The 26,968-nt window shown below is 35.1% G+C and overlaps 1 protein-coding gene across 4 annotated transcripts in view; it reads right to left on the bottom strand.

Annotated features, from left to right (window-relative positions):
* Positions 1-1,429: 1,429 nt before the first annotated feature.
* LOC100374461 (AP-1 complex subunit gamma-1) overlaps positions 1,430-26,968 on the bottom strand; it is a 30,768-nt gene continuing 5,229 nt past the window's right edge. For 3 of the 4 annotated variants that reach the window (XM_085500058.1, XM_085500056.1, XM_085500059.1), the window contains 17 exons: positions 25,381-25,590; positions 22,671-22,795; positions 21,639-21,780; positions 21,367-21,463; positions 19,279-19,355; positions 16,312-16,407; positions 12,740-12,975; positions 12,105-12,218; positions 11,537-11,677; positions 11,096-11,273; positions 9,887-10,060; positions 8,677-8,804; positions 8,280-8,384; positions 7,252-7,384; positions 6,461-6,725; positions 6,202-6,365; positions 1,430-1,819 (listed from right to left, as the gene is read on the bottom strand). In XM_085500058.1, the coding sequence (XP_085356184.1) occupies positions 1,619-1,819; positions 6,202-6,365; positions 6,461-6,725; positions 7,252-7,384; positions 8,280-8,384; positions 8,677-8,804; positions 9,887-10,060; positions 11,096-11,273; positions 11,537-11,677; positions 12,105-12,218; positions 12,740-12,975; positions 16,312-16,407; positions 19,279-19,355; positions 21,367-21,463; positions 21,639-21,780; positions 22,671-22,795; positions 25,381-25,590 (2,586 nt within the window). In that variant the 3' untranslated portion in view covers positions 1,430-1,618. The remainder of the gene's footprint in view (positions 1,820-6,201; positions 6,366-6,460; positions 6,726-7,251; positions 7,385-8,279; positions 8,385-8,676; positions 8,805-9,886; positions 10,061-11,095; positions 11,274-11,536; positions 11,678-12,104; positions 12,219-12,739; positions 12,976-16,311; positions 16,408-19,278; positions 19,356-21,366; positions 21,464-21,638; positions 21,781-22,670; positions 22,796-25,380; positions 25,591-26,968) is intronic. The other variant, XM_085500060.1, reaches the window with a different exon arrangement.

Raw genomic sequence — 26,968 nt, forward strand, 5'->3', positions numbered from 1 at the left:
CCACCTCAAAATTTATGGTCAAGGGTTCACAGTATGTAGCTAGCAGTGACAGAATAACCGGTTTGCATTCAAGGAATAAATCTCCCACCCTAACAGAATGATTGAGAATTTCTTATATAACTAATGACAATTTTTTTAACCAAAAAATAGGGTTGAGGTAAATACTATATACAGGCTTGAATGTGATTTTGGTGCATACATTTTTGTATGTCCAACCATACAACAAATAACTGCTTAAAGTTGCATCCCCACTTTTCCAGAGGCAGAAAATCTCTGAGAAATCATAAAATCAGTTGGTTTGGGCACTCAAAACTAGGCCCATTAACATGCATTTGAAAGGGATTTTCTTAACTTGATTTCTCATGAACTGTACAAAGTCTGAAACCTATATAATAATGCTTAAAAGAGTCCAAAGTGGCAGGCTTTCTACAAATCATACAAAGTGATAATGTATCTTTCAGAAGATCTTGGCATCAGACAAACTTTTTGAAAGGAATAAAATATTTCAAGGACAATACAGTGAAGACACCATGTAGCCACCGCTACAGTCATTAGTCTGCCTCTACCATGCTCCGCCAACAGTACTTCTCTAATAAAGGCGCATGTAAAGTACACCAAAAAGATGCTTGTTTTGGTTCTTCTGAGAGTGCACCAATCATTTTTGTAGACAGTCCATCATGCCAGTGGTGACTGCTTCATTGCTAGTGTCTAACACCCCCCCCCTCCCCCCTAAATGGTTGCAGCATTTGTGAAGATTTCTGTATTCATTCTATAATCACCACACCACCCTAATGTCAGCGGATCAGGTTTTCTTTTTACCCCCCAAAACGAAAAGTATCATGGAGGAAAGTAGCATTATTTAAATCAAAACAAATAACCATTTATTTTCTGTTCTAGTAATATTTGCTAAAGTGTTTACTCTTTATTACTTAGTGAAGTAGTCATTACACACACTGGATGGAGTAACAATTGTATTGTTTGTAATCGAGTGGAAATACCTGACTATATTTCTTTCTATGTTCACTCATCATAGAAAGGGGTGGGGTGATCTTGGTGCAGGGAACAACAGATACATGCACCACATGGTTTCGTAAATTTGTTCAGGTGAAAATAGACAAGTTTACTTTTATTAGAGAGAAAAATCATGATTTTCATCAAGACGATGGGACAATTACAAGGAATTTAGAAAGTTGGCACTTCTAGAGCAGAAACCTACATGATCAAATATACCATAGTTGGCAGATAAGAGAATTAAACTACCAAACATACAATATAATGCGTTAATCGCCATACTTTCCTGTGCAGTTTAGCTAAAAAGCCATCTTAAAACATTTGTTTTCACCCTCAGATTCGAACCAATGTTAAATACAAATATAGACCCTCCCCAATCCCCTGACTGAAAGAATCCATTCAGCCGAATACACATCCATCCATTTTCTGATCTCACAAACTAGATGTTTAGTTGGCAATACTGTAACTGTACATTACATTCTTGATAGCCGATAGCTGTATTTACAAATGCACCTGTTGTAATACCAGTGATAACTGGTGGGTCAGTCATAACAAGCAATCACGAAAACTAACTCATTCCTTCGTCCTGTAAATCAAAAACGTCCTGCTACTGATATGTCGATGGTGGAAAGTTGTTGACCTCGCCTAGTTCGGAAATCTGCATACCATTAATGTTGTACATTATCTTAAGCCTCATTCTCAAGACTGCTTTCTGTGGATTTGAGACTTTGATCAGTTGTGTGACAGCAGCAGAGTTGTTTGGAGGCACTATGTTACTTGACGGCGAGTGCAACTGCAGATCAAAAGTCTGAAATGTTAACAGAGAACAGAAAATGAAAGCAAGCAACAAATTAAATACCAGTTTATGTTTTTTGAGATGATTTAAGTTTTCTTCAATTTCAATTCAGTATATGGTTACATTTATACACACACAAAAAAACAAGCCATGCATGGCACAGTCCCCATTAGTTATCAAATTTAAGATACATAGTTTTGTTTATAGTAATATGATTTTTTAACATTAAAATGGTTGACATTTGTATCTGATCGTCAAAAAAGTACTTGTCCATATTGAGAGATATTGCTCTGGAACAGCATTCAAAATCAGCCATTTTGAATACATGTATATATATAACATGATGTATAACGAATATATAAAAGTTGAATATAATCAGTCAAAGCATTTAAGAGATATGGCTCTTGAAGCCCAATCATTAAAACAAAATGGCCGCCAGCCAGTTTTGAATCCAATCTGAATCAAAGAAAGCTTAGAAAGAATTCCCGTGTGCGTAGAGTATTGAGAGTATTGAAGACACATTAAAAATTAATTCAAAATTACTTGTACATGAGATATTGATGGAAAAGCTGACAACTAATTATGTAAATCAGGTAAATAATATGAACAGAACAAAAAAATTATGAATTATTATGCTAATTAGAGAATTAATATGAACAAATTTTAACCGAAAATTAATCAGGCCTGTCTGTCTGCATTTATGTAGCAAATTGTATTCAAATGTGATGATCAGTAAGTGAGATAACAGTGTTAGTTAATTATGTTAATTAGGTGATTAATAAGCATAAATATTTACCAAAAACTAATTGGGTCTCTGCATAGTTCTAGATTCATTGTAATGTGATGAGTACTCTTTAAAAGTGTAATTAAAATCAAATTCGTGGTTCTTTATATCAGTGGAACATTCAGGGCACAAATTAATAATTAATAATTAATATCCATAATTATTACCCTGAAACTAATCAGGTCTCTGCATAGTCCTAGAAGATCCATGTAGCATGTCTCATTGAAATATGATGATTAGTACTTGAGATATCAGGCAAAAAGCTGAAAATTAACTAATTATGCTAATAAGGGGTCTGCACAGTCCTTAAGTAACTATGTACCAAGTGTCATTGAAATGTGATGTTTACTACTTGGAATATCAAAAGCTGAAAATTAATTAATTATGCAAATTAGGTAATTAATATGTACTAATATTACCCTGAAAACTATCAGATCTGTGCAGTGTCCTATGACATCTTTGTACCAAGTTTCACTGAAATGTGATGATTACTACTTGAAATATCAAAAGCTGAAAATTAATTAATTATGCAAATTAGGTAATTAATATGCACAAATATGTATTCAAAAACTAATCAGGGGTTTGCACAGTCCTTAAGTAACTATGTACCAAGTGTCATTGAAATGTGATGATTACTACTTGAAATATCAAAAACTGAAACTTAATTAATTATGCAAATTAGGTAATTAATATCTACTGATATTACCCTAGAAACTATCAGGTCTGTGCAGTGTCCTATGATATCTATGTACCAAGTTTCATTGAAATGTGATGATTACTACTTGAAATATCAAAAGCTGAAAATTAATTAATTATGCAAATTAGGTAATTAATATCTACTGATATTACCCTAAAAACTATCAGGTCTGTGCAGTGTCCTATGATATCTATGTACCAAGTTTCATTGAAATGTGATGATTACTACTGGAAATATCAAAAGCTGAAAATTAATTAATTATGCAAATTAGGTAATTAATATGTACTGATATTTTCCCCTGAAAACTAACAGGTCTGTGCAGTGTCCTATGACACCTATGTACCAGGACTCATTGAAATGTGATGATTACTACTTGAAATATCAAAAGCTGAAAATTAATTAATTATGCAAATTAGGTAATTAATATGCACAAATATTTACCCCAAAACTAATCAGGGGTTTGCACAGTCCTTAAGGAACTATGTACCAAGTGTCATTGAAATGTGATGATTACTACTTGAAATATCAAAAGCTGAAAATTAATTAATTATGCAAATTAGGTAATTAATATGTACTGATATTACCCAAAAAACTATCAGGTTTGTGCAGTGTCCTATGACATCTATGCACCAAGTTTTATTGAAATGTGATGATTAGTGCTTGAGATATCTGTGTAAAAGCCGAAAATTGATTAATCATTATGCAAATTAGGTAATTAATATTGCACAGATTTTTACCCAAAACTAATCAAGTCTGCGTATTAGTTTGGAGCATCTATGTGCTAAGTTTCATCAAAATCCAATTAGTGGTTCTTTAGATATCAGTGGAACAGTCATGGAACAGCTAAAAATCAGCTAATTATCATGCAAATTAGGTAATTAATATGCATGGATTGTTACCAAAACCTAATCAAATCTGCGCATTGGCCCAGAGCATCTATGCACCAAGTTTCATCAAAAATCAATGTATGGTTCTTGAGATATCAGTGGAACAGATGGACACACATACATACACACACACACACACACACACACACACACACACACACACACAGACACACTCACAGACACACTCACAGACACACTCACAGACAAACTAACTGCAAAGACCCCCATTGTGTGCTTCGCACACGGGAGTCAAAAATAAAATGAAGTGCATCAGAAACCTGTAATGTCTAATGTATGTACCAAGTATAAACGAAATCCATCCATAAATGCCAGAAATGCTTGATATTTGATGATTTTTTAGCACAAAAATGACCACCATTCGGCCATTTTGAATAGGATCGTCAAACCAATATATCTGTCTATCTATGACATGATGTATAATGAATATTTAAAATTTGAACATAATCAGTGAAAGCAAGTCAGAGATATGGCATGAGAACCACATTCATTAAAACAAAATGGTCGCCAGTCGGCCATCTTTAATCTTATCTGAAAAACAAAATTATTTGCATCAAGATCCCATAATGTCTAATGTACATACCAAGTTTGAACAAAATCCATCTGCAAACAGCCGAGAAATGCTTGATTTTGATGATTTTTAGCACAAAAATGGCCGCCATTCGGCCATCTTGAATCAGATGGTAAAACAAAATGATGTGCATCAAGGTCCTATAATGTCTAAATTATATATCAAGTTTGAACAAAATCCATCCGTAAACAGCCGAGAAATGCTTGATTTTGATGATTTTTAGCACAAAAATGGCTGACATTCGGCCATCTTGAATCAGATCTAGAAAGAAATTGTCGTGCATATGTATAATATCATGTATGATGTATGTGTGAAGTTTGATTGTGATTGGTCCAGGCATTTTTAAGATACAGGTCCGGACGCACGCACACACGGAGGTCAAAACATAAGTTCGAACGGGGGACTAAAAAAGCTAAAATAAATCCTGTAATGATACTATGATTTTTTTGCCATCTAGAAAAAATTCATAGTACTAGTCTATAATCACCATGACACTAATAATGTATCGAGTAATATTACTGACTTTGCACTGAACAGAAGAAGTATCTATGCAATAAAAGCTCATCTCATTTCAGTTATTTTTATGGTGTACATAAAACTGTTATCTGTTTTGTAACTTGTTTATACACGGCATTCACAAAAGTGCCTGTTTTTCAAATAGTGAAAATATGTGTGGATGCAAAGTTGGAAAATTATTTTTTAGTAAGCAGGCTCTAAAACACTGAAAAGTAAAACCGCTGTAAGTTGATTACATCTTGCCCATTATTTGCTAATGTTGATTTCATAAACTTTCTGTAATATTAGGTTATAATAATATTGTATTTTTGCTCTACTTTTCCCATGGTCAAAATAAGTGGTATTTTATTGATTCAGAATGAAGCAAATGCAGTGTATGGTTTATATGTGCTTATACTAGAGCAAAGACAGAAAGATGCTGAATTGTTTTATTAACTGACATCGAGTTAGGAAAACATCAAGTACAAAAATGCCCACACCCATATTTTAGAAACCACACCCATAATATTCAATTAACAGTTAATAGAACTTTGAGTTATGGGCAACATATATTTTTATTTTTGTTGAATGTTCACATTTAGTAACTGAAACTTCAATTAACATTTAACCAAACTTTGAATTACGGGCAAAATAGAGATTTTTTGGTTTGTTTAACGTATATTTCTCGCAATTCAAAGTTGATTTAACTGATAATTAAAATTCGAGTAACTAAATTTGAACAATAAACTAAAAAAATCTAAGTGGCCTGTAACCCCCCCCCCCCCCTAATATATATATTTTCATGAAAGCTACGTTGTTTAAGAAATCATGCACAGCCACACGTATGTGTTACATGTAGCAACATAGTTGACCTACAACACATTAATTGCTGGCTTGTCTTGGTCTCGACCTTTTAAAGACAAACGACAGAGAACAACATACCTTTGGAACCGCAGCTTGGAAAACATAATCTGTCATTGGATAAGTTGTTGAGTTGGTAGATTTCGCTGTAATATTAATCACATTTGGACTGGTGTCTTTTTCAAACTCTAATTCCACTTTCAATCCACCTTTTTCAAACGCCGTCAGTGAAGGAATTCTGTTATCTACAACAGACAAAAAAAAACATATTGCTAGAATCTACCTGAGCTGGTAATTATGTAAATTTGTTACAGATGACAGGCTATGACTGGTAACTTACTTATAGTAATGCCCATGTCACCATCTAACAAGTTAGTTGATGGTTGCATTGCTGGTACACCATCCATCAGGTTAGTCATATTATTACTCATTGGCATGAGACCTGGTTGTAGCAGCATAGCTGGTTGGTTCATGGGCATAGCCGGTGCACTAAGATCCAAATCAAGTAAATCTAATAGGTCTGTGCTCTCCTTCTGTGGTCGGTTGGGCTCTATGCTAGGCGTTGAAATTGCAGATCCTCCAATTAAATCAAGAAGACCATTACTCTAAAATTAAAGCGATTAATGATGTGATTAAAAACCTTAACTTGACAGAAAGCAGCGACATTAAATTTTGTATTATGCATAAAACTATAGAAAAAGTTCTTATGTAAAATTTTCCTGTAGACAAACACTGTTTTTCATTTGTATATATACACTGCATGAAATGAACATGATTTGTCCCGAGGACCACCACCCTTACTCAGACTACTGAATCATATAATACTATGTCTCTTTGCCTTCTTTCTGTTGTACTGAAGCGTTCACAACAAATAATTATCATTTGTGAATTTGATTGAATAGCATACACATTCTATTAACAGGACATTACTCCAATACAAGCGCACACACGCATATTCATATTCAATTTGACACAGGCTATTTTGCGACAAAAACAGTGCTATATCTAGGGGTGAAAGTGATCATTGCTAATCGACATACTGCATCACCATTTTGCTTTTCAATTGACAAATAACACAACAATATTTCAACAACACTTGTAAAATATACGGTAGTCAAATAATTTGGTTACCTCAGGTTGAACTGCCGAAACATCTGTATTTTCGACTTTACTAATCGGTTTGTTATTTTTGTTTTTCTTTTCAATCTGAGAGCCGCTGATGTTTTTATTTTCCATGGGTGGCATCCGCTCCAGTAATGCTGCCCTAGAAAACAATGACAAGAATGCATTAAATACACTCAAGCAAAACCTGAAAAGCATACTAATTGAATACCAGTTACTAGGCCAGCATTTGTCAAATCACTATTAAAGTCAACAAATGAACAATTATTATGCATTCAACAGTGTAAGGATGTGTCAAAAAGTGTTTCCTTATTCAGTAAATGTGCATCACATTCACATTATTGAAACACCTGAAGCATCATATTTTTTTTATAGAAATTTTAGGTAAAGTTTAGAGTGTACACTATGTATGGGCAATGCTGAGCCTGCCATTAGATCGTTGGCATGCAACGTCACTAAACTCAGAGATCGTGCTGGGACAAACATGTACTGTAAAATACTTTATTTTCACTTGAAATTAATTTTGGCTATTTTCGCTGAAGGAATGATTCAGTGAAAATAAAATCCAGCAAATATACCTTTTTTCCTATATTTTACATTTACAACTTGTCAGAAATTAGTGAAAATAAATTCCACACAAAACACCCCAAAAAAATTAATTTAAGCGAAAATTCATTCAAGCTAAATTTTACAGTATCTCGGAAACTGTATGCTCATGATAGCCTTATAAAAAATGTATGGTATGAGCAGCAGTACGGGTGAAAAAAGGGCAATAAAATTCAAGAGTCGATAATGTAACATACAAAAGAGACTCAGTGTTACATGCAAGATACATCACATGTATAACCATAAATAATATTAAATTACAGCTAAAGCGGGAGGGTAGGCACCTGCGCACACGCGACAATAACAGAGGCTAAAACCGCAAAGGCTCATGGGTGGACACTTGTTTGTGAACAATGACACGCTATGGCCATCTGCCGCATGTGCAAGTGACAACTCCCCTTATTTAAGTATTCTACATTAGCTATACTCACCTCATGTGGTCATAGCTTTGAAACAACTTAGAATATTCCACTGCTCTTTGTTGTAATTCCATGTCTAGACTAGGACCATACAATGCGATCGTTTTCTTAATATGTCTGTCAACAAACAAAGTTTATGGACATACCGTAGTCATAACTTATGTCACTGTTTAATGAGAAACAACGCCATTGCGGGGCAATCACAACTTATACTCCAACATTTTATTTTCTCAGCAAAATTCTTAACAAAATGAAATTAATATGATAATTAACTGGACTGTGTAATTCTAAATTTGGTTGCCTCTTGAGAGATCAAGAGATCTGCATCACTTGTTGATCAGAGCTGACAGGGACATTGGTATATAGCACATTTTTGGTGATGAAAACACACAAATAAATTATTACTTACTCTACAGCCACTGTAAATCTAGTACTAAGTTTCATGAGAGCTGTTAACACAAACTGTTTTGTAATTGGTAATGACACTGTTGATTGTATAATTTTTTCAAGGATGTCCACAACTTCATCTTCGGTGACCTGCATTTTGACGATATAAGTAGGAGTATAAAAACAAAAACAAAAACGGGGAGAAAAAACAAACAAAAATAGGGAAGGGAAGAAAAGATGACAGTATGCAATTAGTTACACACATGGAGGCAGATCAAACAAAATAAGATGCAAAGTTATGAAGGTCAAAGCCAGCAACTACAAAGTTGATTATTTCTTTGTTTCTTGGGTTGGGGTGATAACAACTAGTAGCATGGTGAATATTATGAGGGAGGAAAAAGACAGACTCATTGTCATGTATGATGACAATATACCAATTTAATCAGGGCACCAGGAGTACTTTCCTCCCCAGGACAAATCAACAGCAGAGACGTAGACGCACAAATGATCAGCAAAAAATGCAGATATTACAAAATTATGATATTACAAAATTACTCATCTCACTACCCTTCATGTGAAGTTGTTTATTGATATATTGGAAAAATCAAATCCATCTAGTATCAAAAATGCATTAATTATGAACAAGGTTTTTAAATCGCTAGTTTTGCTGAGCGCATGTTGAATTACAATAAAAATTATCTCTAAACTGGGGAGTTCGTGAATTTAAAACTAAGTAAATATTATAAGTGTATGCCATTATGTAATAGACATGGATGAGTGAATGTCAAAACACATTTCAATGGTCTAGTGTACAAAAATTGTAATTTCTATTTTATGTGTGCTTCTAATGGAGCAAATACAATAATTCCTTTGTCATACTCAAGCCTGTCTTCAGTCATTTTTAAGACATTCAACAATTAAATTTCATCAGATAATAAAATTTATCAAAACATTGGGCTAAAAAATATTTGTTTTCTGGTTTTTGTCAAAAAATTGCAAAATTACGACAAAAACCAAAAGCAGGCGCTCAAAGCATTTTTTTTTTTCAATATTCCAGGATCATAAAAAAAATTGTTTTTTTTAAGCCTTGCAAATATGATGAATACTTAAAAGAAATAAAAACCAGAGATTTAACTCATTGTAATAAACATGCAACAAACTGTGCATAGGCAGCACACCAAACCACAGTGAAGAGCAGCATATCTTGAATGCAGTAGAGCACTGATACGAACCTGGTAGGTTTCTTGTACCGTCGACATTGCATGCTCTTTGGCTAACTCTTCAATGTTTAATTCGGCTAGGTAGTAGGTACGTACCTGGATTGGTTCTTCTTCTTCCAGCTGACCAGCCATCAGTAAATCACCGTATTCACCAATACACCAGACTGCTACTTGTACTAAAGGTTGCTGTCGACACACGTAAAGACATGACAATCTTAACCAAAATAGCTAATTATCAGTGAGTATATTAAAATTAACCAATTAAGTGCCTTTTTCAATTTTCGGCACCATCTACAAAATGATTTCATACAGTCGCTTCCTCTCCACATGAATTGTTGATAAAAATTCACAAAACTTTTGATCAAAAACTAAAGGCAATATCTGAAACTGTGTGTATGATCCAAAATGATGACTGAATTTAGTGAAAATTTTATAAAATGTGAAAATATTTACACTGCTCAACAATCAGGATTTAAATACCTGTAGCTATTTCTACTGCAGTTAAAACAGTGCCCTCTATCATCTTTAGTGAGAGAGTGTATAGTTGTGCTGAGAGAGGGCAATGTTCAGACTGACTGGGAGCTTGTCTTTTTGAACTGTTAGAACTGTTACATTTATGACTGAACAAAGACATGCGATATTTGTACATCTCCTTTTAAAGGACATATGCTAATTATATAATTATTTAAGCTGACAATGACATAAAAGATAATTAGTTGCAGTAAATGTCACAATGGTTAATGTCCACCTAACACCCACCACCTTCAATGTTATTTATCAGTACACGTGTACTCTTGCAGTAAATGTCACAATGGTTAATGTCCACCTAACACCCACCACCTTCAATGTTATTTATCAGTACACGTGTACTCTTGCAGTAAATGTCACAATGGTTAATGTCCACCTAACACCCACCACCTTCAATGTTATTTATCAGTACACGTGTACTGTTGCTGACTATAATAAATTTCAGACAAAAGCAAAGCCAAGCCAATAAGTTAAGTAACAATCATGCTTTTATCTTGTTTCTCTGGGTGTGGTCATTGTCAAGGATATGCCCATCTAGCAACCATCATCAATGTTAATTTATTATTAATGAGATCACCCCTAATTAATAATTAATGTATAACTCATTAACAAACCTGTAGCTGTTTGCAAGTGAAGGAAATTTCACCTAGGCCTCACCTAGATTACTATCTGACAATAGTTTATATTACTTACCATGGTATAGTTTTCTTGAATAGCCTTGAATAGTCGTTGTGATACATAAGCATGGTACGCACTTGTATCTGATATCATTTGTATAAGACTGGCTACCGTATCATCTAACACATTGTTACCCGCTGTAGTTAGTACCTTCATCATGGTGTCAATGTGCCATCTTTGACTTGGAGCATATCTGTGGAACAGTACAGTCTCAAAGTAAACTACTTTAAAGTTTTTGTAAAAGTCAAACTGTCACAAGTTATTACAGTTTGGAAAAACAGAGAGGCAACAATTGTGCAGTTTACCAGTAGGCAGCTTGGATAAGCCATAATAGTGTGCTGAAAAAATGCTAGAATGAGGGCACAAGTATTTTGACAAACATTTTATTTGGTGCTGATTCAAAGGTCGTTAAGACAGAGTGAAGTCAAAAGAACTTTTTCCAGCAATTTCACTTACTTTTCACAGGCTAAGAATACATTGGAACTAACGTAAGACTTGAATTCAGGATCACTTTTTTCTAAGAAGAAAATCAACTCTTTCACCATGCCTCGTACATTATTAGCAGTGATCAAAGCAAAACATAACTCTACAGCTCGCCTGCAATAAAAAGTACATTAAAAATAGCTTTTCTTCAGACGTTTTTGTAGCAATGTCACAAATTAAAAGAAAATCTTATGAGTGGAAAGGTGTAGTTTGAATCTGGGCATTCAAACAGGGGAGAAAACTCCACAATAACAACAATTTTACTGAAAAATATACTGCATTAAGTTTAGCTTTTGATTGATGACATGACCAAGTGAGAAAGATGGGACGCAAATAATTTAAGTTATAGACAACAACGACAAAGTAACTACCGAACTTCACCTTCCTTATTACTACTGGCAATTTAAGGTAAAGATAAATTCAAAAAGGAAAAAAAAAAATTAAACTGTAATGTACACGACTAAATTCTTAAAAAAAAAAAAAATAACATCCCTGAAAAGTACACAAGTATGAAATTATGGATTATAGTGATAAAACTTACTTTCTTATAGAAATATCAGGATCTTTTAAACAATCTACTATGGTACTTCTATGCCTCTGAACTGCATTTATATCAGAACTAACTGTTTTTAAAAGTGTGTTCAATGCAACATATCTGAAAAATTAAAAACATGCTATGTCAGAATGTGACACTATCCTCGTTGTACAACAGGAAAAAATACTGATTTGAACAAGTTATTTTTAATCAGAACTTGAAACGAAAATATGTAATATGTTTGTTGTGATGCATGATGTATATATATACAGTTTGAATCTCATCAATCACGGCATTTCAGAGATATGGCTCTGGCGACAGTAATGTGACATTAATGGCCACTGGTCGGCCATTTTGAATGACATCTGAAAAACAAAACCACATGCATCAAAGTCTTATTATGTTCAATGTATGCACTAAGTTTGAGCAAAATCTGTCAATGCATGACTGAAATTTTATTCTGGAATTGCAGAAATGTTCAAATTTAATGCATTTTTAATATTAAAATGGTAACCATTCAACCATTTTGAATTGTAGTGTTTAACACACTCCCAAAGTAGAATTCAACCGCAAAATTTAAAGGGCTTTCAACAAAATTTTGCCGACAATACAACTTTAAAACAAGGTAAAGATAAACTTACCTGATATTCTTATCATTATTAAGTAAGAATCTGCCTAATATGTTGATAGCTAATACTCGAAGACCGCTTTCTGAATGGATGTCCATGATTGCTAGTACAGTTTCGTAAAGAATGGCATTACCAACGTTTTTACTCGTTTCAGTATTGGTGGCTACTTGTGCTAAGATGTCATTCATGGCTTCACTCGCATCAGGGTCGTCTTTACCAAGAATTCGCAAAAGTCGTATAATTTTAACCTGACATAAAAATGGGGAAAGAGATTTTCAGATATTTCAGAGAAGACATCATCCTGGCTGTACATGGCCTAGAAGGGTTACTACAAAAAGTAAACAGTGTGGTTACAAACAGTGCGCCATCTAACAGGACTAGTAAGCAAATAACACCGAATAAACGGCAAGGTAAAGACTATGTCTAATGATAGTAAACACGTACTGCGTGCGTGACTCGAATCGGCGCTCGCGTACGGCACCTAGCTTCACGCCACTACACGTCTTCCCCTCGGCCACCCCCAAAAAAGGATGCTTAATAACCGAGCTTATTACGTGCAGAGAACATGAAACCCGTCCACGCGATCTGCGCCACACAGCGTGGCCAGAATGCGGCAAAGGCCTTCAGATCTGGTTGTAGTAGGATGGTGAAAGTAATGGTACAGCATTATAACAGTGAATAAGTACTGAGAAATAATTTTAAATTCATAGTTGCTGTCAACATAGGAAGTAAAGTAAGCAAATAACACCGAATAAACGGCAAGGTAAAGACTATGTCTAATTATAGTAAACACGTACTGCGTGCGTGACTCGAACCGGCGCTCGCGTACGGCACCTAATCACCTAGCTTCACGCCACTACACGTCTTCCCCTCGGCCACCGGGCATCCCCAAAAAAGGATGCTTAATAACCGAGCTTATTACGTGCAGAGAACATGAAACCCGTCAACCCGTCCACCCGTCCACGCGATCCGCGCCACACAGGACTGATTTTATTGGAATCCATAGCCAAAACAGAATCCCCCAATTTGTTTAATGTATACGACCTTATGTACAAACAAAAATTGTGTGATCTCTTGATTTCCTTCATTTTAATTACTTTGTTTATAAAATGTGAATTTCATTTTACAAGATCATAAAATTCACAATTATAATAAAATGTTTTCAAAATCACTAAATCAATGTAAGATTTTCTGTTGCGTCAATAGTACACTGGTCAGTGAATTAGTGTATATATATATATATAATATTACTAGTATATATGTATCACATCACAATCACAGCAAATATATGCGAGTGATGCTTCATAACGGATTAGCGAAACACTGGTCACAAATTACATTAACCCTCTTTTAGCCAATATATATTTTGTGTTATCCTACCGACACCATAAAAAACCTTGTGAAAATAGAGGGCATTTTTGCCTGATACCTTAAAATACCATAGCCATTGTTGCACATTGTCTCTTTTGGTTTTACATCTCCCGAACTTTAGATTATGGAATATTCTTACAACTTCTTGTATGCATTATATCTATTATGATGTCCTTTATGTATTATACTACTTTTATGAAATACACAAAAGGTATTTTTCTAGTCATCACTAAAAAATCACACATGGCTTTTTATGGATTGGGCCATATTGCTGTTGGTATGGATTTATGGTTTATTATGGTATCAGCTATTATGGACATTATGGTTTTTTATGGTAAAATTTGTTACACTTGGATTGAATATGGTAATTTATGGCATTTTATATGATACTTGATTGTGAAATGGTATATTATGGCTTCAGATTTAAAATTTTATGGTAATATATGGTGTCAGAGTTCACTAAACCATGTGTTACTATACCATCAAGATTTCATTAAAATTTGATACACAGGTGCAAATCTGTTTGGACTAATGACATATTTTTGCTTCTATCTGTCCAGACGTTTATGTTTATCATATTTATACTTAGTTTTTCTTTAGCCAAAATATATCAGTGGTCAAACTGTAGAAATGTTCATTTCTTTTGATAAACAAATTCTTCTAGTGCCGCTAGTCTATAAACAAATGAAGATCATTAACATTTTCAAAATGACAGCTATTTTAGCCCATAAAAAGGTTACTACACGGGCAGTACATGTAAATGCTAAATCTGTTGACATCATTTTGAGTTTCAAATTTATTCAGAGTTTAACAGAATTTGATCGTCGCATTTAGGTAATTATATTTTCTCAAATAAAAACCTGAAGCCATATTTTACCATAACATGGTATTTTATGGTCCAATGATTTCCTTTCCCAAGCCATAAAAACCCATATTGTCTGGCAGAATACTTATTCCTTCTGAAACCATAAAGTACCATATTTTGTGTCCTGAGGTTATGATAAAATAAACGTGTATTCCCCAAACCATATTTTACCATAACATGGTATTTTATGGACCAATGATTTCCTTTCCCAAGCCATAAAAACCCATATTGTCTGGCAGAATACTTATTCCTTCTGAAACCATAAAGTACCATATTTTGTGGTCCTGAGGTTATGATAAAATAAACGTGTATTCCCCAAACCATATTTTACCATAACATGGTATTTTATGGACCAACGATTTCCTTCACCAAGCCATAAAAACCCATATTATCTGGCTGAGTACTTATTCCTTCTGAAACCATAAAGTACCATATCTTTAATTATTACTGTAGCCATATAATGCCATAAGATAAATGCCCTACGTTCTGCACAATCTGAACGCATAAAATACCATATAATTGATTTTAGACTGGAAACACCCCAAGCCATACAAAACCATATTTTTGGGGGGTAAAATTTTTTTGGACCCCCCAAATTCAAATTCTCAAGTAGCATAGTTACTTGATAAACCATGACTTACTCTTTTAGGCAAGTTCACTTTTATCTCTGGTTTCATGATTTATTAACAAAATTCACAGCTGTCATGTTTATCGTAATTAGCATATTTTTGTAACCCTCCTCTAATCATACAATTTAATTTATGTGTCTGAATTTCATGAAATGAGAAGACAATATTCTATTCTAAATGGAAAACCAAGTTTAATGTCAATTTGATTACTTAAAAGGCAGTACTTGACAATTGAAATTGGTTGAAATTACACAAAAAGTCTTGGCTAGTTAGTGTGAAATGTACGCTGGGAAAATAGGTGTCCATTTTTCACATGGTATTTTATGGCGTCGGTAAGAAGAGGGTTAACCTTTTCACCACCACTTCCCTCTTTTCATCACAAATTCACAAAATCGTCCCATTTATAGTCTGCACCTTCCTTCAGAAGATTGTGACAAAAATAGTTGAAATTTTTGAGTAAAACCTGTTAATTGACTCATATTTTGCTTGTAGATCCAAAATTAGGGTTCATGTCATCAAATACTGAAGAATATCAGAAAACAAATACAGAAAAATTTGGGCGAGAAAGGTAAAGTTAGCAAAACATAAATTGTGCCCATTTGATACAAAATTAACAGGCGACATAGAAAAATACATGCACCTAAGATCTGGAGCAAAAAATTACAGCACTCGCAGCGTTCAGTACGCAAGCTTTCAATATTAGCATTTTTAATACTTACTTGTAAGAATGGATCACTGACACCAGACACATCATGTTCCGGTGAATAACCAGACATTATGAGATTCTTCAATATTCTCACTAAATTGGGCACCAGCTGAAATAAAATATTAACCACAATCATAGTAATGAGACAAGTACTACAAATTTACAGTTATTATAATATAATTGAGAAAAAAAAAGGATGGATATATTTTTCTAGATACCAACTATCAGAAAACAAATACTCAACATAAAGCTCTTTCTCCCTCCCTCCCTCCCTCTCTCTCTCCCTCCCTCCCTCCCTCCCTCCCTCCCTCCCTCCCTCCCTCCCTCCCTTGTCCTCTCTTTCACACTCACATCATCATTCACTCAAAGTTTAAGATAAATACATCCATGTTTCAAATAACAAAAGATGAATGCCTACTCAATAAACAAGTACATTGTACATGGTAAATATAAACACATATATAAATCAACAATAACACAGTATACTAGATTCGTAAATTACAACTTATTTCGACTATATTCATTGAATTTCATTTTTAGAGAAGATAAGGCATTATCGACTGAGCAAGCTGCATATGAATAATCTTCTACCTTACAAACAAGAGTTAGTTAGCCGAAAGAGTCATGTGAAATGCTACAATATAAGGTGTTTAATACTAAAAGTGGGAAATCAAACAGTCACAATCAATCTAGAATGCATCAAACCACAGACAATGCATCCAATATGTCCTTTTGTACGGTATTACTCATATGGGTAAAGTATGCTATATTCATAGCTAACACTATGGCATGCAAGAAGCAAGGCGAACATGCAACATACCTCCTCATTCTGTGAGGTCAAAGGTTACAATCAGTTTTAGTATATTACACATACAGAGGAGAGTGACACATGAAATGAAAATTAAAAAAAAAATACAAAAGTGATTTGTTTTTTTTATTTTAATTAATCTAAACATAGGGGAATATTAGTCTGGCTGTATTAGTGGTGGGTGGAATTAAAAATTAGCACTCAGTTCTATATGTGGTTGGTTCATGTAACAGACTTTAGGGTTAGTCTCAATGCCATGGGACTTCCCCAAACTAAAAATATTAATTTAGATAATGTAATTGAAATTCAATCTACAAAAGTCATAAACCTGTTTGTGGTTCAAGATCAATGGTGTGACACTCCTACAATAACACTGATTGTCATGGTATCCAATTAACCAATTACTAACCTTACCAACCTACACAAGCCCCTGCCAACAACAAACAGCCCCATGACACTCCTTACTACCCGTATCAGCCTACAAATTTTGCTGGTACCCACTAGCACCTCACAACCCCCCCCCCCCCCCATTCCTGTTGTTATTAACTATATCAACCCACATATCACAGATGCCCCAGACACCTAATAGAGCCTCATGACAACCCTCACTCCCCATATCAACCTATAGAAGCCCCTGGTACCAACTAGCACCTCAAGACATCCCTCAATACCCATATTGGTATATAGATGGCCTAGGGCACCCACTAGCACTTCAAGAAATCCCTCAATACCCATATTGGTATATAGATGCCCAGAGCGCTCACACGCACCTTGTGACACCATTTACTACCCATATATCAGCCTACACCTGCCCCCGGTCCCAGCTAGCACCGCAGGACATCCCTCAATGCCTATATTGGTATACAGATGCTACGGGCACCCACTAGTCCCTCATGACATCCCTTACTACCCATATCAGCCTAAAGATGCCACATGACTTGTACTCTCATAGCTCCTGATACATCCTGGTACTTTCCAGTAGCTCACTGAAACCCCCACTGCACCCTAGCTAGACTGTCAGTATACCTTAACAAGCCACAGCAGTCGTACTATAAGTTTTCGTGTAATTATGTGGTTGGTAAGCAAAGAAATAGTACTGGCTTTTATCTTTTATGGTTTGAGACTAACCCCTTAGCCTTGCAGAGTTATTAGAGGACAGGTCTAAATACTACTATATAATAACAATACACACTGCACGAATCACTGCCTTATGTGAGACAATTGCTATGTTCACACGACAGCATTTTATCGGAGCCCAACGTGTAAACGCGTTCGGCTCGAGCCAAGTTCGGCTCCACTAAACCCTCGGGGTTGAACTCCGATAGGGTTGAGTCCCGACATGGCGGAGACAACATCTTTCATAATTTCACGCAATTTCCCGCTTGAATAAGAGGTACGCGTCCTAGTGTATAGTAACGAATCATTGCGATAGATTGATAGCTCAATGAGAAACAAAAAAATTATGCGACAAAAACTTGAAAGAACGACTGAACGGAAACTTTTTAAAGACACTAAAGATAAAAATCGTAGAAGCGATCGCGGTACGGTGACGTGTTCCTGGTAGGTTTAGATTCTTCCATAGTCCCTCTATGAAAGATAGAGAGAATCTGTGATTCTTCCTAGTAGTTTAGATATCACTACAGTTGAATAGTTACAAAATGGTAATTTTGCATGACAATAACTTGAGCGAATAGGCTGTATTAAACGTATTTTAGCTGCCGTGTTTCCTGTTTATTCGAGATACTAGTACCAACATTTTAATACCAGTCATTGTCTTTTCTACCTCCATGGTCAGGCTCTTTTTTCTCCTAGCTCAACAGCATCATGCCATGTAAAGAAAAAACACAAGTACGACACTAAAATCGTTTTCAGTCACTAATTATTCAAGGGCACTGTTCCGCTCGGCTCTGATTGAGCTGAATCTAACTCTGGCAGATCTCGGCTCTCGTTCAGCTCTCGACCGTATGAACGCATTGTAGATAATCTCCTGTTAATCCGTGGGAGGAGCAGTAGTTCGGCTCCGATAGAATGCTGCCGTGTGAACAAAGTAACATTCAAAGAATATCACACTTCAAAGTAAAATGCTAACATAGAAAAGAAGCAGCAACAAAAGTGACTATTGAACAAACTATATATTAAGAAATAAGATATAAAAAAAAAAGATAAACTTACTTTTCTAAAATGAGCCAATGTGTCAGGACTTTTTTCACACATTTCCGTTATGAGAGACACTGCTGTCAATAACACACCTAACATTTAAAAGTAAAATGGGAATGATTACCGGGTACAATCAATAAAATCTTGTCAATTTGACAGTATGTATCAGGAAAAAACACTCACTCTCCACTTAGTATGATCAGTGTTAGTTGACAATCTGCTGTTATAACGGTGTCAATAAGTTGTTTTATTAACAGAAACACATATTTAACAAGTCATTGTCAATGACACGTCCCCGTTCCGTTCATATTTGAGTGACATATACATTCAAAGCAGATCATGACCGAAATGCACCTGCATATGTACAACACATTGTGCTAAATCTGAACAAAATCCATCCATGCATGACTGAGATCCGGTTCTGGAATTGTGAAAATATGTGATTTTGATGCATTTTCAGCCTTAAAATGGCCATCATTCCGCTATTGTTAAGCAGATCATGAAACAAATGCACATATCTATTTGTGACATGATGTACCATGTGTGTGTGAAGTTTGAACTTGATCAATCCAGACATGTCTTGGATACGGATCCAGAACTGAATTCTTTAACAAAATGGCCGCCAGTCGGCCATTTCGAATTTGATCCGAAAAAAAAAAAAAGACGTGCATCAAGGTCCTATTATGTTTAATGTATGTACCAAATTTGAACAAAATCCATCCATGCATAACTGAGATACGGGTCCGGAATGGTGAAAATGTGCGATTTCAATGCATTTTCGGCCTTAAAGCGGCCCCCATTTGGCTATCGTTAATGAGATCATGAAACAAATGCACATACATATTTGTGACATGATGTACCTTGTGTGTGTGAAGTTTGAACTTGATCAATCCAGACATGTCTCGGATACGGATCCAGAACTGAATTCTTTAAAACAAAATGGCCGCCAGTCGGCTATTTTGAACTTGATCCGAAAAAAAAATGACGTGCATCAAGGTCCTATTATGTTTAATGTATGTACCAAATTTGAATGAAATCCGTCCATGCATAACTGAGATCCGGGTCCGGAATGGTGAAAATGTGCGATTTCAATGCATTTTCGGCCTTAAAGCGACCGCCATTTGGCTATCGTTAATGAGATCATGAAACAAATGCACATACATATTTGTGACATTATGTACCTTGTGTGTGTGAAGTTTGAACTCGATCAATCCAAGCATGTCTCAGATACGGATCCAGAACTGAATTCTGTAAAACAAAATGGCCGCCAGTCGGCCATTTCGAACCCGATCCAAAAAAAAAAATGACGTGCATCAAGGTCCTATTATGTTTAATGTATGTACCAAATTTGAACAAAATCCGTCCATGCATAACTGAGATCCGGGTCCGGAATGGTGAAAATGTGCGATTTTGATGCATTTTCGGCCTTAAAATGGCCGCTATTCGGCTATCGTTAATGAGATCATGAAACAAATGCACATACATATTTGTGACATGATGTACCTTGTGTGTGTGAAGTTTGAACTTGATCAATCCAGACATGTCTCGGATACGGATCCAGAACTGAATTCTTTAAAACAAAATGGCTGCCAGTCGGCCATTTCGAACCCGATCCAAAAAAAAAAATGACGTGCATCAAGGTCCTATTATGTTTAATGTATGTACCAAATTTGAACAAAATCCGTCCATGCATAACTGAGATCCGGGTCCGGAATGGTGAAAATGTGCGATTTTGATGCATTTTCGGCCTTAAAATGGCCGCTATTCGGCTATCGTTAATCGGATCATGAAAAAAATGCATGTGCATATGTCCCATATAAGGTGTGATGTATGAGTGAAGTTTGAACTTAATCGGTCCATGCATGTTCAAGATACAGGTGATCACGGACGCACGGACGCACGGACGCACGGACGCACGGACGCACGGACGCACACAGGGCAAAACATAAGTCCCCGTTTTCGGACTGCGTTCGAACGGGGACTAATAATGATAACAGCAGCAAACAACTCTCCGTACAACGGTGGGAATTGGTATACATTGTCGCTACACACTGAAAAGAAGATAGGAAAGGACATTACGATATGTAAGTAATTCATCCTTACCGTGATTCTTTTCACTCAATAATGCCCTCGTTGCTGGAATAAAGATTTCCATAAGTTCTGGAACTTTGCGTATTATCCGGAACGCACATAGTGTTGCCTAGAATTACGGATAATCAACAATGTTATCACAGGAAATAAATAATATCAAGAGTTATACAAGATAAGGGAAGACAACTTTGATATCCATGAATAGTGAAATGTAATGTAGATCTCTTTCTGCAAGAGTGGTTGTTGACACAAGAATGAGGAAATAAAAAAAAAAATATTCTTGCCTTCTTTTTAATGTAGGCATTTGATTGTTTCATGAGTTTTTCAATTTCTCCAGCAAGATCCCTACACATCTCCTGTGAACATATACTACCCAGACAACCCAGTGATAAACCAACGATATACTGCGTATTATGATTCATATCACTGAGAAGAAATAGAGAATAAACAACAATAAATACAAATTATTAATATACATTTGTCAAAGGATCAACATAAGTTAAAGCGAGTCGTAATTTTGAGGTATTGCACAGGGTATCTGCATCATACCATATTAGGAAAAGTGAATTCCAAATATGGAGTGATTACGCGCTATTTCCACGTTGGCAAAGTTCTAATAATTTTCACCATTTTGCTGAGCTCATGGTTTCCTATACCAAGAATAGGTTTTGAGATATGCATAATACCCGGTAATACTGTTATTGCAAGCATGGAACATAGTATGCAATCAGAAAACACATGTTCGTCATTGTGCATCTCGATATTTTTTAATGTATTCAAGCACTGAGACTATGACCACCTAAAGGTCGCACTAGCATTGTTGAACAATCACTCATATGATAAGCTCTGCTCAACAAAGTAAACAGCGGAGCTAAAAAAGCAGATGAAAACAATATTTTGCTCCAATCTTCAATTTCAGAACAGTGATGTGTAAAAACGCCATTTATACATCCTTTGCTCGCATGAGACTGATCAATGAAGCAAAGCAACTGTTTCTTATGTTTCTTTTGTGTGCAGGAAAGTGTCCTCATGCCCAGTATTCATGAGGTTAATAATATGTGTAAATTTGATTTTGTGAAAGCTCGGAAATATTTTTTTTTTTTTACTCCTGGAAGCCTCTAAGGATTTTCACAGATAGCTGCTATCTATTGTTACAGTATAAAAAATCTATAGCTGGCGACAGGTTAATCCTAATATATTTATGTCCTCGATGCATAAATACTTAGTGAACTGTAAATCGCTAATGTTAGTAAATTAATACACAATAGTAATAGACACTGTATCAGTAGCCATTATAATTTGAAAATCAAACTCACTTTTTCATTGAGTTGGTAACTAAAAGATGTACATCCTGTCTTTCGTCTAATAACAACGTGGTACCTAAATATCCAATTCGTTTATCTGTAAACCTCGGCTGAGCAACCAATTTTAAACATTCCAACTGAAAAACACAAAACAAAATAAATGATTAATTTATTAGGAAAAACATTATGTTCAAATCACATACACATTAATGCTTTTTCCCTCTTATGCACTCATTCAAACAAGTGTGTGGGTTTTTGTAGCAATTCCACATGCTCTGTACCATTGGACAGTTGAGTTTAGTAAAAGCATATATACAAGGCAGAATTTGATACGTCGAAAAAACCTGACAACAACCTTTCTGATTGGTCTGACTGATATTAGGGCTGGGTAGCCAATCAGGCACAATCTTGTAAGTAGCCAAGGGGCCCCCATTGAATGCTACTTTATGGAGCTGTAATTCAGACACACAAAGAATGAAGCCACAAGTTTCAGAGAAGCCATCCGTTGGTGAACCCAATAGGATTAATGGATTTATAGTACATGTAACTTTAATAGCTGTACATTATTTTATGTAAACCACTAAAATTAAACAATAATTTCATATGGCCTGAACTCTTGAAGACTGCATTGTGATTATATTTGTTGCAGAGTGGGAGATAGAAGCAGTTGAAATATTCAATCAACAGTTTTTTCTCACAATGCATTGATGCTGCATGTCACTGAATATACCGGATTTTGCCGTAAATTTGCCCTTGGCCATTGACCGGTGGTTTGCGTTTAAAAAATAAAATAAAATGGGAACATGAAATCGAACAGTACGATTTTTTGGCAGTTTTTAAAGTTGTTTTTTCTAATATTTTGGTGTCATTTTTCGGACATTTCAAACTTTCCTGACGTCTAAAATTTATTCAGAGTATGTTTATTGTGACTAGCATGAATGGGAAGTCTTCGTTTCGACAATGAGCTGTTATCACTGTAAACAATGTTAAAGTATTCTTTAATGCTTAGTTTATCTTTTGAAAACAACTATTTTTTTATTTGAAAAGAAAAATCATGTCGTTTTCTCATCAAAATCCAAACCAAAAGATCGTACTACAACATCGGCAAATCTCTTCCGCGATGCGTTCAATAACATTAACATATTTAAATGAGCTATGGTAATTTGAACATGTTGGCATCATCCAGCATTTTGATTGGTTAATTAGTGATTTAACCTATTAGGTCAACACATGCAAGAGAAGAACATAGCGGATACCCGACAGCATCGAGCGTTTATATGTGACCGGAAACATTTGCTTACGATGAAACTAAGTTGAATTTTATTTGCATTTCATAACAATTTTTTACGTTATTATATTACTACTGAGTAATAATCAACAATTGTGAAACGCAGCATGACCAGATTGTGCAACCATGATCATTTGCTACTACGCAATGCAGTTGTGTTCGTTTTTATTTTAAACTTCGTTTAGAACATACTTTCCTTACCAATAAAATAATTAAAAAAATCTATTTGACGTATCAGGTTCGTTAATGGGATTTTTATGGAGAAAAATTGCACTGGGTGACATTGTAATGAATTTTTAGGCAGTCTACTTTTTAATTCAGCAAGAAAAAAATGTATACAAATTTAGATTAGCGTCTTTCGTCTTGGGTAGCCCAACTGCCGGCGTAGTTGGATTTTTCAAAAAATATTTTATGATCATTTTTGAAATTTTGAACCCCAAATAAGCGCCCACCAGCCCTGAAATTGCTGGTGAGCGATTTTTCGGATGGGCGAATTTACGACAGGATCCGGTAATGATCCCCAACACACAAAAGATTGTGATAAAAAAAATGATTCAGCATGGATGTTGACTATAAATTGTTCACGAAAAGAACTACCACTTAAGCACACCAAATTGTTGTGAAGGAAACAAAAATCAAAAAAATACATATTCAAGTCACTGATGTGATCTAATTGCATAGCACTCAGCAGCCTGTGGTGAATTCTGAATCCAGCTGACTTAACCGTGTCTGGTATGCAAATTGGGTAATTTAGTGGTTTTCATGTTTAACACAGATGTGTAGTATAATAACTGCAGAACAATAAAATGAAACGGCTCTTTGCTGACTGCAGTCTGAAAATGATGGTCTGCCAGTTATCAGGAATAGTAAACACAATGTGGCGGAATCAGTGTGTGTAGCTGTCCAAATGTCAAATACAGTACACGCTCTTATGTAATTGAATACATACTTTTTTAATGATACAGCATGTAATAAGTCCATGTTATAGTTTAACATTTTCACCACCAGTCCTAACGAGGACTAAATAAGTGCAGACTAATTTGGGCAAGAATGTCTGTTGGGGAATAGGTTAAGTGTGCATCTATCAGAGATTTTGTTATAATACAGTAAATAGCACAAACTCAATGCTCAATTTAAAAAAAATGTAATTTTGGGATAATATACAGTCGATTTTCTATATTATATTGAAATACAGCAAAGAAAACAAAACAAAAAAACAGATGTCTAACCAGTGTCAAATGCAATCAGTCATTTACATTTCAGCAAGAACTGAACACAGCCATTTTGGCATACAAGATTTATCTTATGTCCAAATGTAGAGTCCCAATAAAATAAAGTCAAAACAAATCATCTTTATTCTCAGGTACATACAGTGACCATATTTATGTCTTCATTTCATGAAGCCAATTGCTACTTCTAGCACTACAAACTCACCTGCCCAAAATGAGCTGGGTAGCCCAGCATGTGTATATACAATAATTTAGCCACATTTCTACATCTGTAAGTGTTGTCTTCTTCTCGGAATGAAGACCTAATGTGTGCACACTCTTTTTGCACTAGTGCTCTCTCTTCTGCTTGTGTCCGTGCCGCCCTGATGTTCCGAATCAATTCCTTCAATTTGATAGGAGGTGGCATTTTTGAAAGCTGTAAATAAAAACAAAACATTAGTTTGAATACAACCATGGACAACAATCAATAATAGTGTAACTTATGACCTAATCAAATGGCATAATCTATTGTTTGACAGGAATGGCAGCTTCCTCATAAGATGGGAAGTAACTCATGACTGCCAATACTGCCTCTGTTTTGCTTTCACACTGGCAAGACATTTTCAATCTTCATAGTCTAGTATGAATGTTCACAAGACTGCTACGTCTCTTGTGATCCATTTGATTTGGGCAATAAATCAGTGCCTGCTTGAAATACCACAAGATATTGAACACAACAATTTAAAAAAAATATGAATATTCGTCTCAAATTAATATGAAAACACTGTAATATTGAGCGAAATCTTGCAGAACTGATTTTTTACTGCAAAAAACTTGTGCTTTGGAATGACGCTTGTCTTTTGTTTTGTATTGCAAAGAAATGCAACACATACCTCACTTTCTGGACCAATTATCACAAAGGATAGCCTGAATATGTGATGTCACAGTATTGGCAGTTATCAGCAATAGGTAATTTGTATTGCAATTTGTATCGTAGTAATCGCAATAGGTAATTTGTATTGCAATTTGTATCGTAGTAATCGCAATAGGTAATTTGTATTGCAATTTGTATCGTAGTAATCGCAATAGGTAATTTGTATTGCAATTTGTATCGTAGTAATCGCAATAGGTAATTTGTATTGCAATTTGTATCGTAGTAATCACAATAGGTAATTTGTATTGCAATTTGTATCGTAGTAATCGCAATAGGTAATTTGTATTGCAATTTGTATCGTAGTAATCGCAATAGGTAATTTGTATTGCAATTTGTATCGTAGTAATCACAATAGGTAATTTGTATTGCAATTTGTATCGTAGTAATCGCAATAGGTAATTTGTATTGCAATTTGTATCGTAGTAATCGCAATAGGTAATTTGTATTGCAATTTGTATCGTAGTAATCACAATAGGTAATTTGTATCGTAGTAATCACAATAGATAATTTGTATCGTAGTAATCACAATAGGTAATTTGTATTGCAATTTGTATCGTAGTAACCACAATAGATAATTTGTATTGCAATTTGTATCGTAGTAATCACAATAGGTAATTTGTATTGCAATTTGTATCGTAGTAATCACAATAAATAATTTGACAGTGAGTGAGAAATCAAGTAACTGACTACAAGTCTCACCATGCAAGTATTGTATCAAGAGGCGATTGCTAGTGAATACTGCTATCAATTTGCACTCACATACTAATCTACATGAAGTAAAATGATATTATCACCGACTAATTTGGGGTATGTCACCTAGCCAAACTACAACGAAGCCACCTCCCCTTTAACTAGTGCGCATAAAACTGATGATGCGATA

This window comes from Saccoglossus kowalevskii, chromosome 6 (genome assembly GCF_978046115.1).
Source record: "Saccoglossus kowalevskii chromosome 6, keSacKowa6.1, whole genome shotgun sequence".
In the NCBI taxonomy this organism is placed as follows: domain Eukaryota; kingdom Metazoa; phylum Hemichordata; class Enteropneusta; family Harrimaniidae; genus Saccoglossus; species Saccoglossus kowalevskii.